The following is a 14,142-nucleotide window of genomic DNA, read 5'->3' as shown; positions in this document are numbered from 1 at the left end:
CATTGGCAACTGGGAGATGGTATTGGGGACACTAGCCCACCATCTTCCCAGGTTGCCAGCTTCCTGAATAAAGCATCTTTCTTCTTCCACCAACCTTTGTCTCTGGAACACTGACTTCTGAGCGATGAGCAGCTGAACCTGAGTTCTGTTCCAGCCGATAACATCACTATGGGTCAAGTCTCATTCATAGTATATTAATACTAACTTGGAACCAAAGTTACTTCCATTTCACAAAGAAAACTAGGAGTGAATGATCGACAACTGCCCATCACACATCAGCATTTCAGGCTAGCAGAGCTCATGAACACACATAACACAACTTTACACAGCCACAAACATCCCTTACACAACTTATTCAAGTGGCAGAGACAAACACATTCATTAACACACCCACAGACAGAGCCTCTAGGTAACAAGTAAACATATGCAGCAAGAGCATATAACTTGAGATTATGCTTAGTAATCAATGCCTCAGGTTTCTGTCTTGCTTACAAATGACCTCGGTATCCAATGATTATCCAGTAAGTAACACAATTTAGTATCAGTTCAAGGGTTTACGTAAACTGAAGATCTGGGAATTTATCGACAAGCTAACACAGTAGAAAACATAGTTACTGTTGAAAGAAAGTCTGTCAGAATAAAAACTAAATGTGGTTAAACACAAACTTACATTTTTCATAACCTTAAACATTAAGTAGAAGTAATATGAGCTTAGTTGATGGGCACACCTATATAAATTTAGGAAGAACACACCCAAGTAGAATTGTTTTAAATGTATGCCTAATACTGATAAATAAGATACGAATAACTTTTTATTAAACCAAAAATATTAAACTAGCTTCATGTGTCAAAGATTTACCTAAATTATGTAAACTTGAAGTCTTTAAATTTCTGAGTTGATTTTTTTTTTTTTTTTTGGCTGCACCGAGGGGCTTGCTGGATCTTAGGTTCCTGACCAGGGACTGAACCTGGACCCTGGCAGTGAAAGCACCGAGTCCTAACCACTGGACCGCTGGAGAATTCCCTGACTTGATTTCAATAAGAATATTTTTCTAGCACATTTAAAGTATTAGAAGTTCTAATTCCTTTCTCTCTGAGAATTTTAGGGATATATAATTTTTATAAGCACATTTGTATCTTTGTAAGCCAATCAGGACAGAAACCCTTTAATTTAACAGACTCTACAATCTACTTTAATAGATCCAGAAGTAGGAAAACATTACATACTCGCACTGTCAGAGGTAAAGACCTCTTTGAATTACAGACACACAGACATACAGAGAAATGGAACTTTTACCTGCAGTTTTAAGTCTTAGACTTGGGTCAGGAATAAACACTCACCAGTCTAGATATTAAAGAGCCGTTCTCATCCCATTGGGCAAGAGATTCTTCACTGATTTGAGCTTGTCAAAGTAGACAAATAGACAAACAGAAAAGACTAAGAAAAGACTAACAAACTAGATCCTCTGTTACCTCTCACCTAACTGAGATTAGTTCTGTAGAAACTTCATCCCTTTAGAGACCATCAAGTCTTCAAACGACAGAGCCAAACTCAGAACCACTGCTGCCACCAATGGGGAACCACTTCGCTGGAATCTGAAAACAAAGGAGAAACACAAAAGTAATAGAAGGGGAAACTAAAGAAACAGAAAGTGAGCCAAGTTCAAAGGCTGCTTGGGTTCACCCCTGGGAGAGGAGACAAGATGTACCTGGGCTTCACTGGCTCATGAAATACACCACTTGTTGCTGGGCTTTTACAGCTTTATTTACGTAGAACTGATATACAAAATCTAGCCCATGTTTAATGTATATAACTTGATGAGTTTGGACATATGCACACACCTGTGATACCATCACCACCATCACGGTAATATACTCATCACTTCCAAAAGGTTCCTTCTATCCCTCTGTGTGTGTGTATGTGCGTTAGAAAGACGTAACACAGCACCAGGTACATGAAAAGGTGCTCAACGTCACTAATCATCTGGGAAATGCAAATCAAAATCATCATGAGATACTACCTCACATCTGTTAGAATGCCTACAATTTTTTTTTTTTTAAAGATGAGAGTTGTCAAGGTGGTAGAGAAATCGTAACCCTTGCATATTGTACGCAGGAATGTAACATTGTGCAGGCACTGTGGAAAACAGTATGGAGTTTTCTCAAAATCTTTTAAATAAAATTTCCATATGATCCAGCAATCCCATTTCTGAGTATACAGGCCCAGCTCAGAGACACTGCAGCTTCAGTTCCAGAACACTGCAATGAAGCCAATACCGCCATAAAGCGAGTCACATGAAATTTCTGGTGTACCCGTGCATGAAAAGCTTCTGTTTACACTATCCTGTAGTCTGTTAAGTGTGCGACAGCCTTGTGTCTAAACAAACAATGTACATACCTTTATTGAAATATACTTTGGGGAAGAGAAATATAGATCAATGGAACAGGATAGAAAGCCCAGAGATAAGCCCACGCACATATGGTCACCTTAGCTTTGATGAAGGAGGCAAGAATATACAATGGAGAAAAGACAGCCTCTTCAATAAGTGGCGCTGGGAAAACTGGACAGCTACCTGTGAAAGAATGAAATGAGAACACTACCTAACACCATACACAAAAATAAACTCAAAATGGATTGAAGACCTAAAGGTAAGGCCAGACACTGTCTAACTCATAGAGGAAAACACAGGCAGAACACTCTATGACATAAATCACAGCAAGATCCTTTTTGACCCACCTCTTAGAGAAATGGAATTAAAAACAAAAATAAACAAATGGGACCTATTCAAACTTAAAAGCTTTTCCACAGGAAAGGAAACCATAAACAAGACAAAAAAACAACTCTCAGAGTGGGAGAAAATAGTTGTAAATGAAGCAACTGACAAAGGATTAATCTCCAAAATATGCAAGCGGCTCACGCAGCTCAATATCAAAAAAACAAACAACTCAATCCAAAAGTGGACACAAGACCTAAATGGACATTTCTCCAAAGAAGATATAAGATTGCCAACAAACACATGAAAGGATGCTCAATGACACTAACCATTAGAGAAAGGCAAATCACAACTACGGTGAGGTATCAGCTCACACCACTCAGCATGGCCATCACCAAAAAATCTACAAACAATAAATGCTGGAGAGGGTGTGGAGAAAAGGGAACCCTCCCCCTGCACTGTTGGTGGGAATGTACATTGATACAGCCACTACGGAGAACAGTATGGAGGTTCCTTAAAAAACTGAAAATAGGGCTTCCCTGGTGGTGCAGTGTTTAACAATCCTCCTCCCAATGCATGGGACATGGGTTCGAGCCCTGGTCCGGGAAGATCCCACATGCCGCAGGGCAACTAAGCCCGTGTGCCACAACTACTGAGTCTGCACTCTAGAGCCCGCGAGACACACCCACTGAGCCCGCATGCCATAACTACTGAAGCCCGCATGCCTAGAGCCCGCGCTCCACAACAAGAGAAGCCACCGCAATGAGAAGCCCGCGCACCACAACACTGAAGCACCTGCTCGCTGCAATTAGAGAAAGCCCGCGTACAGCAACAAAGACCCAACACAGCCAAAAATAATGAATAGATAAAAATACATAAATTTATACCAAAAAAACCCAACTAACAATAGAACTACCATATGATCCAGCAATGCCACTCCTGGGCATATACGCTGAGAAGTCCATAATTCAAAAAGAGACACGTACCACAATGTTCGCTGCAGCACTATTTACAATAGCCAGGACATGGAAGCAACTTAAGCGTCCACTGACAGACGAATGGATAAAGAAGATGGGGCACATATATACCACGGAATTTGACTGAGCCATAAAAACAAACGAAATTGAACAATTTGTAGTGAGGTGGATGGACCTAGAGTCTGTGAAACAGACTGAAGTAACTCAGAAAGAGATAAACAAATACCGTATGCTAACACATATTTATGGAATCCAAAGGAAAAAAAGTGGTTCTGATGAACCTAGTGGCAGGACAGGAATAAAGATGCAGACGTAGAGAATGCACTTGAGGACACGGGGAGGGGGAAGGGTAAGCTGGGACGAAGCGAGATGGAAACCAAAGGAAAAAAAAAGTGGTTCTGATGAACCTAGTGGCAGGACAGGAATAAAGACGCAGACATAGAGAATTCACTTGAGGACACGGGGAGGGGGAAGGGTAAGCTGGGACGAAGCGAGACAGTGGCATGGACACATGTACACTACCAAATGTAAAACCAATAGCTAGTGGGAAGCAGCCGCATAGCACAGGGAGATCAGCTCAGTGCTCTGTGTCCACCTAGAGGGGTGGGAAAGGGAGGGTGGGAGGGAGACGCAAGATGGAGGGGATATGGGGATACAGGTATACATACAACTGATTCACTTTGTTATACAGCAGAAAGTAACACAAAACACAAGGGAACAACCCATGATGTATGTGTCTTAAAAGACCCCTTGGTACAGTAAGATTCCACAGACAGCCTTGTAATCACAGAACTCAGAACTGGTTACACATTTCCCACAAGCCACTTTCTCACTGTTAGGTTAACAGTGTCGGCTCACTCCCCTGCTTGGGGGCAGAGAGGACCGGTCTCCTTTCCTTTCTGAGATTCCTTTCATGAGTGGCTAGAAAGCTTAAGCACTGGAATTTCATTAAAGAAAAGGAGTATTCCTCAGAGGATTGTAAATGACACAACCCCAAGAGGACTTTAACAGCTGCGTCCCTGTGTCAGAGACCTCCCATGCATGGCTGGGGCCCAAATGACACAGAACAGTGGGGGCCCAAGGGCCGCAGTCCTAGGACGCCGCTCCCCAACCAAGAGAGTCCTCTTGCTCCTCAGGGAAAAACAAAGGTGTTCTCACACACACACAACTTCTGGAGCCAGGAAGTGAGGACCCCACCTGCCTGGCCTATCCCAGGAGAGTGGCTGATGCAGTGCCCAGAACCAGAAAGGGGAACTGAGACCCAACAGAAAGGGAACCACGAGACCGATGCATTCCTCCCCCCGCAAAGAAGCTGCACCCCAGTACTGAACAAGGAGGGCGCTCTTCAACTAGGAATCTTATCCACACAAATGTGCTGATTTTGAGAAACTTTTGAAATGCATGGTATTCAACCTCTCAAAGTAAAAAAAAGTAATGAATTATATAGCAATGCGGGAAAATACAGGAAAATGACAATAAACCTTGGAAAACAATGTTTACTAACAGGACCCCAACTGGAAAAATTTGGAAACATTTAAGATGACTCTGAAAGCCAATAAGACAAGGAAAACAAAACAAAACAAAACAAGACAGTATTGGGGCAGGAAGACGGGCAGTGGACATGAACAGGCCCTTCATTGAAAAACAGAAAGACACCAGTCTGAAAAGACCACAGAATGAAGGACTCCAACTACGTGACATTCTCGAAAGGGCAAAAATACACAGACAGTAACAAGACCAGCAGCTGTCGGGGGCTTGGGGGCACTGGGCGGGTGAACAGGTGGCCCCCAGGGATGTTTCGGGCAGTGAAATGGTTCTGGGTGACACTGCAGTGGTGGCTGCAGGTCATCACACCTGTCCAAACCTGAACAGTAGGACACAGAGAGTGAGCCTTGATATAAACTACAGACTCCAGGGGAGAATTAGGTGTCAGTGCCAAGCCATCACTGAGATGACGCGCCACACAGGCCAGAGATGTTACCAAGGGAGGGAACCCAGAGGGACGGGTATAGGAAAGTGCGGTCTGCTCGATTCTGGTTCTCCTATAACCCTAAAACTGCTCTAAAGACTGTCTACCAATTAAAAAGAAGAAACGGCTTCTAAGCACGTGAAAATACTCTCAACCTCATTCACGATTCAGAAAAACCCCAAGGGAACGTCCATACTGCTTACCGGGGCCTAGGATGAGCGGGAACACGCCGCGGCCTCGCCCCTTCCTGTCGGGCATCGCGCTGGAGCCCAGAGTCCCCCTGACTTGACCCACCGCACCCCACCCCGCGTTTCATGCCGTCCACAGTCTCTACACATGACATCTTTTGATCAGATGACTCACTGTCCCAATTACAAGGTTTCAGTTTCTCCACAGGAAGAAACCAAAACCAGCACAGAGGGGAGGCTCTTCAGTCAAACTCAGGGTCTGCCTGCCTTCACGTCCCGCTCTTCCTGACGGGAGGCCCACATCCTAAGGAAGGAGGTCCTTACCAGCACCTCAGGAGCCTCATCCAGTCCACCTCACGCTGCTCTGAGAGCCTCGCCAACCTCTGCAGCTACCCAAGTCCTGGTCACTTCAGGGCCGTCCCCCTTCCCCGAGTCACTGAGCCACGTGCTCTGACAATGCATTTCAAACCAGGCTCTCGGACTTCCCTGGTGGCACACTGGTTAAGAATCCGCCTGCCAATGGTGGGCACACGGGTTCTAACACTGGTCCGGGAAGATGCCACATGCTGCAGAGCAACTAAGCTCGTGCGCCACAACTACTGAGCCTGCGCTCTAGAGCCTGCATGCCACAACTACTGAGCCCGTGACCCGCAACTACTGAAGCCCACATGCCTAGAAGCCATGCTCCACAATAAGAGAAGCCACCGCAATGAGAAGCCCACACACCGCCACGAAGAGTAGCGCCCGCTCGCCGCAACTAGAGAACAAAGCCCGCGCGCAGCAACAGAGACCCAACGCAGCTGAAACTGAATAAGTTAAATAGTAAACAAATAAAAAATTAAAATGAATGAATAAATAAATAAATAAAAGCAGGCTCTGCTTTGTCAGCACTCTGGAGTTCCCTACGTATCGACGGGCAGGATTCCCGTCCTCTCCTGTAATTACGTCTGTGAAGTGCCTTTCCCGAGGAGAACAGAAGCTCCTGGAAGCAGGGAATTGCGTCTTAAGATCACATGCAGAAACTGAAGACATTTGATGCTTATGTCAAAGATAAAAGACACAACACTAGATGGTGTGAAGGGTCCTCGAGGCCAAGAGCCAGGCAAGCAGGACACTTCCTCTGGGGACCCTTCCATCAGCAGAAAAGAAAATGTCCGTGGCCAGAACTGGCACTCAATTCGCTTGGAGCCGAGAAGCACCCATGTAATTACACAGGCTCCCCAAAGAGTAATTACTCCCACATTTAAGAAAGGAGATGGCTTTTCAGGCAGGGAGGCAAGTGCAGTCTTCCCAGCTGGACGCACTGTGTGCTGATGGTCACGACGGAGCTGGGCCCCAGAGCTCTGCTCTCCCCTCAAACCCCCAACCTCACCCTCACCCTCAGCTGAGGAGCTGCTTCCCTGAGAACAGAGAAGCCTACGGAGGGCTTCCCCACCTGCAACCCTGCTCAGCCATCCCCTCCCCACTCCAGGACCACGGGCAGCAGCTCTCCCCTCCCCCACACGCATCTACTGGATCATTCCCACTGTTATTTCTCCCATCACAACACAACACAACACAACACAACACAACATCCTCCCCGGACCTCAGCTCCTACCCCAGCTACTGTCCAGTTTCTATTTTCCCCGTCACAGCAAAATGTCTTGAAAAAGTTGGGACCAGAACAAACCCAGTTCTCCCACTCCTCTCTCCTAAGCCTCTCCGATCAGGATTTTACCCCACAGATCCATCCAAACGCATCATCGGCGAGCTACGACCTCCCCCCAGTGCTGGGCTCGATGGTTAATGGCTCCGCGGAACGGCAACCTCGTTTGTCCAGTCACCCAGGGAACCTCTAAAGTGCTTCCCACATGCAGACAAAACGCTGTGATTAATATTTTAGGAGAAATACTCAGCGTGGAGAATACAATTGAGCTGCTGGAGGAAAGACGGAGCGGCACAGAAGAAAAGTTTCTGTAACTACAGAAATGAACAGATAAGCTGTTTTAATGGTAGCAAGTATGGGATGAAGGAGAACGAATAAAAACCATTTAGAAGACGACATTAACAAGCCTCACACTACAACGTGGTAACAGAGGATGGAGAAGGACTTTAGAATGAACTCATTTTTCTGGGCAGGTGACAGGCTGGATGATGCAACGATGAGTCGCCAGGGACAACAGGACAAGGCAAGGGGCAGGGGAGCTGTAAATAACCATTTCTGGATCTACTGGATCTAGTAATCCGAGGTGCCCTTTGGACAAACTCCATAGAGATGCTGGCAAGTGGCTGGACAGAGGCATCTATCTGGTCCAGGTGGGAGAACTGACAGAGTTGGAGGTGAAAAGCACCAGAGGGTGAGATCAGACGGGTTGAAGAGTCATGAACCAAGGGGGAAAAGACAACACACAAAGAGGGCGGAAGAAAGAATCAGTCAGGAAGACAGCAAGGAGAGATCTGTCACAGAAACCAACAGAGCAGACTCTGCAGATGGCAAGGCGACAGTGGTCTGAGGTGACGACTGGCAAATCTCCACTGCTTTGTATGCTGGATGCCAGGTCACCTCAACCGGATCAGGTTCCATGGAGGGGCAGAACCAAGACCGCAGGCTGCACGATACAATTCAGCTGGGAAACAAGAATCTTTGCCAGAGACCTCACTGCATGGTGTGTAACGCGACCCTCTGAGATTGTAAGAGACAAAGAGGGAAATTTACTGGAAGGGTGACAAGGCTGTTCTTCCAGATGATCCTCATTGCATCCCTCGACTGAGCACTGGAAACAATGTACCTATGTGACAACGGTGTTCTACTGAACAGACAAGTTATATGCACTGAGTGCTCCCTGGACAGCACGCTCTCGGCTTACAGGAAGCACAAGGAAGGCACCAATGTCAACACGTTAGGGGCTGTCTCTCAGGAAGGCTCGCGGCCTACAGCGGGATCCTCAAGGAAACCTTTTAACGCTCGAGAACAAAAGTGCTTTGGCAGGACCATGTAAGTCGAGCAAGGGATGGTGTTTTGCCACAAATGTCAAGAACACGAGGCTTGTACTGTGGCTCTAAGAGGATCCTGGGATCTACACGTAGAACTTGCCAGAAACACTTGGTGCTGACCTGCTCCTCTACGCTTTGTCTAACCACATCTTTTACCTACTCCTACTTTCCCATTTTAACTTTTGAACTATTCGCCTCCCAAGGTGTTATCACAAAAGAACAGCAGCAGGTAAATACGTAAACAGCAAAACTCACCAGAGGCTGATTCATTTTCCGCTGCTCTTGGAACAACGTGCAGGACTGTGACAGTGGAGGCGGACCTGGAGAAGGAAAACGCAGGCAGTGAAGCTACGACTGAAGCGGCTCGGGGTGCACGAGCACCCGCCCCGCGCTCCACAAGAGACACCTGTGGGAGACCCGTCCTTTCACCTTCAGAAGGGCCTGTGAGAATAAGGAGGGAGCAACCACCCTCAGGTCTGTAGCTCCCACGTGGCTGTGGTACCTGAGGGGATACTTTATTTTTCCGTAGCGAGTGTACATTGAATCCTATTAAAATAAACCTCCATCATTAAATATGAAATTAAAAAACGCTTATAGTTTACCTCTTCTCAGTCTGTTAACAACTTAGATCAGAACATCCACAGGATACCCAGAATAAAGGGACACACTCAGGTGCGTTTCAGTCTTGCAATGATTTGTACAAACTTTACAAACTTAAGTGTGACGCTCAAAAACATCTTTTATTAAAACTGACTTTAAGTGGACAGAACGCCTGCCCTAGGAGTTTGGAGTCCTGTGAGCGACCCCACGTGCACACCCGGGGAGGATCTAGGACAAGTCATCTCCCTCCTCAGGCCCCATCGCTTCCTTCCTCACCCGAGGCAGCAGGACAGCAGCCCTGCAGACTCGTCCTGCACCGATTACACTGGGCGACTCCACAGGGCACAACCCAGGGGGGCGGTGGACGCTTACATTAGACAACCAAGGTGCTGACGCGCCTCGAGACACACGTGCAAGATGCCCAGACGGCGACAGGAGGGGGAGGACGAGGAGGAGGTGGAGGATCGGGGTTGGACGGAGGGGAAGACGCGGCACGTCCCGGCCGAGCCTGTGGACCCTGCTCCACCAGGACACCCGGAGCTCACAAGTCCCAGGGGAGCCCCATCCGGAGCAGCCAGCCCTGTCCTCCAGCCCGGCCCCTCCACCTCCGGGAAGCGGTCAAACCCTCCAGGTGGCTCTACCGCGGGGCCCGGGGCGGGCTACCCCAAGCCCTGCTCTCCAAGGGCCGCAGGCTCCACAACCAACTACAGGCCTGCAGACGCAACACCTACCCCGTGGGGACTCGCTCACCAGCCCCGCGCTCCCGAGGCTCCGGTCCGGGAGCTGCTCCTCGGGCACGCTCCTCTCTCGGGGTCTCTATTTTTAAAATATTTATAAGTAACCCATTTTGTAGAAAACACCTATCTTTCATCATAAGAATTATGACACTTTATACTTTCATTCCAGCCTAACTTTTATACTCTATTTTCTACCATTTGGCAACTTATACCCTACGCTCTAGTCAAAAAGAATCTTATTTACAGTCACTTAAATATATTGTGTTGGTTCTCAAGTCCAGGATGTTCCTTCTGCCTGGTATGCCCCTGACCTTCTCTCCACGTGGAACATTCCTACTGATGTTCAAAACCTAATTCCAAGACCCCCTCATTGTTGGCATTCTAATATCCCCTAGAAGGGTTACTGACTCCAAGTTCTGTTTTACAAATTTATATTTTTATGATCTATTTATTTAATAGCCTATCCCTATTCGATTGTAATGAGTTGTTCATGCAACTCTCACACTCTCTTTTGAGTTCCTCTGGCCTTTATTTTTTCTTTTATCTCTTACCCATAAGCACAGTGCTTGCCCCACAGTACGTGCTCAACGTGTTGGCTGAGTGAAAAAAGACACCTTTTAGCTCTAATCATTTGTGAAATTTCATTTAAAATGACATCAGATTACCCTTTGTTTCCTAACTTAATTTCTAGTACTATAGAATGTACACTCAGAACATCGTCAGTGGCCTACAGAAACAGTGTTCTCACTGGACTTCATGCATATAGTCAACCCCCTTATAACTTTCTCTGGCATACAACTGCCAGACATGTTATTAAGAAAAAAAAAAAAAAAAAAAGATGTACCAACCCCTCACCTATTAGAAAACTTCCAAAAGCTCTCCATTCCTTATGGTATCTTTTCTACTTGATTTTTCAAATACCTCTGTCTTACTTCAACTATTCAGAACTGCCTTTTCCACCTTTGGCTTTCATTTTCAATTTCATTCATATCATTATCTGCACTTACCCATAGAACCTAAGCATATTTCAGTTTCTTATGCAAGTTTCCTCACTAGAGGTCAAAGGGGCAAGGACTATTGTGATAAAATATTAAATAAATAGACGATAGAACTTTGTTCTATTGGTCTGGGAAAATTACTACCTGAAACAAAATAATTCTGGAAACTGAAGGGATCAGACCAGTCAGCTTTGTTTACTTCAGACTCAAATCAATGTCTTGTCTTTACCTGAGCTCTGGTTACATTTAGAAAAAAGTACTGTAAATACAGTGAATGAGCAAGGCCACTATCTGAGACGTGTCTGGGTCCTTAGTATAGTAACTGGGGGAATGGTAAGCGTTGGTCAATGTTTGCTGATTGATGACTCAATACATCTGGTTAAGCCTCACCATCAGAATTCCAGATTTTTTAACAAGCTTCTCAGTCTTTTCAACCCAAAGAAAAAACTAAAGAAAACCAGATGACAAGAATTTCAAATTGTAAAATATCCTGGTTGTCAAATTTAAATAGGGATATCCTGTGCAATGGAGAGGCTGGCTGGTGCCAATTTCACATTTTGTTCTCTAGTGTCCGGACGAAGCCTGCTCTGCCAGTGAGCTGACAGGTCGAGAGCACTCCAGCTTCCACAGACACCCAAGAACTTTCTATTTTTCATGGTGTTCCTGCCTTACCTAAGGGAAGGACTATATTCACAATGAAAAGAGTTATGATTAATCACCAATAGAGAGATTCTTCCACTTTCTGGGTGCCCACGTTGAAAGTCTGGTATAGTCAACACTCCCTCTAACATAGATCGTGTATTGAAATGAGAAAACTATCACCTAATATGGCCAGAGAGATGAAGGGACTTGGCCCAGCTGAGCCCAGGAGACACCTCTAATTCAAAACCTCAACCATTAACCTAGTGATTGTGATCAAGGAGACCTACAGCACATAAGAGATTCAAAAAGCATATTAATCCACCTCCGGCAACACTGCCAGTTTAAAAGAATGATTAACCTTCTCTCCCACTTGATTCAACCTGGCTATGTATTATACCACTCTAAATGCTAGCAGACTCTATGCTTATGGCTTCCATTAGGTAGCACTTAGTATACACGAAAACTTTCTTCAAGAAGTAATTACTTTTGAAACCATAAATGTTTCAGTTGGGAAAAGAGAAAAAGAAAGGAGGTGCAAGTAAAGGGAACTAGGAAAAAATAAGAAAATACCCTCAAATATAAACATGTTCATTCAAAAAATAATTTAAAGGGGATTTAAACGATACTAGGTGAGCATTTATTCTGTTTCTGCTTTAAATAAAGCATTCTGTTCTATTTGTTAGGTGTTGTACTTGTTTAGTATCTAATGTCTGTTAAAAACCTCTCGAAAGAGATGTATTCATTCTGGTATCCTAAGCACCTATCTGGATGAACAGCACAAGCAATGGGAAGTCATGGGGCATAATGGACCTTGCAAAGGCTCTGGAATCCATCTCTTACTTATGGTCTTTGAGACTCAGGCTCCTCCTCTATGTAGTGTTCATAAAACTTAGTGGAGATAGAACACTAGGGACACAGAAGGTCAAAGCAGGTATTTACTACGACTTTTCAAATATCTTCCTTTAGGAAAACAAATATATTTTATTTGCAATGAGGCTTTCTTGTGAATTTTATTCTTCTAAAGAAAAACATTTTTAGTGAACAATTGATTCGTTTGCCTCCCTGTGCTACTTTATTGACAATACTCAGGTAGGGGTGGTTTTCTCTCAAGCAGTTACCTCCATGTGATTTGTATTTCAGACCTTCCTAAAAGCATGTTTTCCTGCTCTTTCTTTCCACCCCATCCCAGCTCTACTTAAAATATTGTGATCCTCTATTAAAATGCACAGAACCCTGTAAGGAGAAGCAAAATGTTTGTCACTGCCAGCTCTGGTATGCATATATCAGAGAATAAATTATAACTGATGAAGACAGAAATGGGACCCATATCTGTCTGACTTCAGAAACCAGAAGTGTAGGGCTTCCCTGGTGGCGCAGTGGTTGAGAGTCCACCTGCCGGTGCAGGGGACACGGGTTCGTGCCCCGGTCCGGGAAGATCCCACATGCCGTGGAGCGGCAAGGCACGTGAGCCATGGCCGCTGAGCCTGCACGTCCAGAGCCTGTGCTCCGCAACGGGAGAGGCCTCAACAGTGAGAGGCCCGCGTACAGCAAAAAAAAAAAAAAAAAAGAAACCAGAAGTGTAGCTACTACAAGCTGATGAATTGGAACTCAGATCAAGGCCTAGAGTGGAGAGGAGTCTTCTGATCACAAGGGGAAAGTAAACAAAGGGCAGCGTTTAATTATTTAATAATAAGTAAGAGAATGACTATGGTGTTTTTACAGAACAGGATATAATATTGAAATAAAACCCCCCAAAGTGACACAGAAACATAATGCAATCCTCTTAAGCTACAACCCTTCCTAAACCAAACCATACCATTCTCTTCACACAGCCTGGAAAGTCAAAAGAAAGGGGATACTGATCTGCATCACACTGGCATTAGAAGCAGATCTAGTTTTAATGAAGTTTTACTTCATGGACTGAAGTTTCCCCCAAAAAAGGGTAAGCTTTTTTCTCAAGAAACATCACTGTGTAATAATCAAGGAGCCAGGGATGGTGGTATTCATTGTTCTAAGTACAGGGATTTGTTTTGCAGAAAGAAGTACCAATCAGAAAGAGAACTGACCAATAATTGCTTAACAAAACTGCTTCAGAAGTAGATTTCTAAATCTACTTTTAGATTAATTGATAGTTAGAAACATCTTACTAAGTTTATTCATTTAGAGGAAATCTGTGCAAGCCTCTGAAACCAAGAGGTATTGTATCAAAAGAGATAAGGTCACTAGACACTTATGTAAGAGCTACTTCTTCCTCAAATGGCCACCATATAGTCATTTCTGACTATTACATTACCAAGAAGTAACAATGCACCTTTAGGAAACTAGTATGAAAGAAAAACATAAT

General features: G+C 45.0%; 1 protein-coding gene across 1 annotated transcript in view; it reads right to left on the bottom strand.

Annotated features, from left to right (window-relative positions):
- Nucleotides 1–14,142, bottom strand: part of LOC309807977 (uncharacterized protein) — a gene marked incomplete at its 5' end in the record, with an annotated part of 300,370 nt that overhangs the window by 239,746 nt on the left and 46,482 nt on the right. Inside the window, 2 exons of the mRNA XM_082627987.1 lie at nt 9,077–9,141; nt 10,153–10,237. Of these exons, the coding sequence (XP_082484113.1) occupies nt 9,077–9,141; nt 10,153–10,237 (150 nt within the window). The remainder of the gene's footprint in view (nt 1–9,076; nt 9,142–10,152; nt 10,238–14,142) is intronic.

This window comes from Mesoplodon mirus (genome assembly GCF_964341445.2).
Source record: "Mesoplodon mirus genome assembly, chromosome: 7".
Taxonomy (NCBI): Eukaryota; Metazoa; Chordata; class Mammalia; order Artiodactyla; family Ziphiidae; genus Mesoplodon; species Mesoplodon mirus.
The sequence above is the reverse complement of the archived record's forward strand: the minus strand, read 5'-3'. Positions and strand labels throughout refer to the sequence as shown.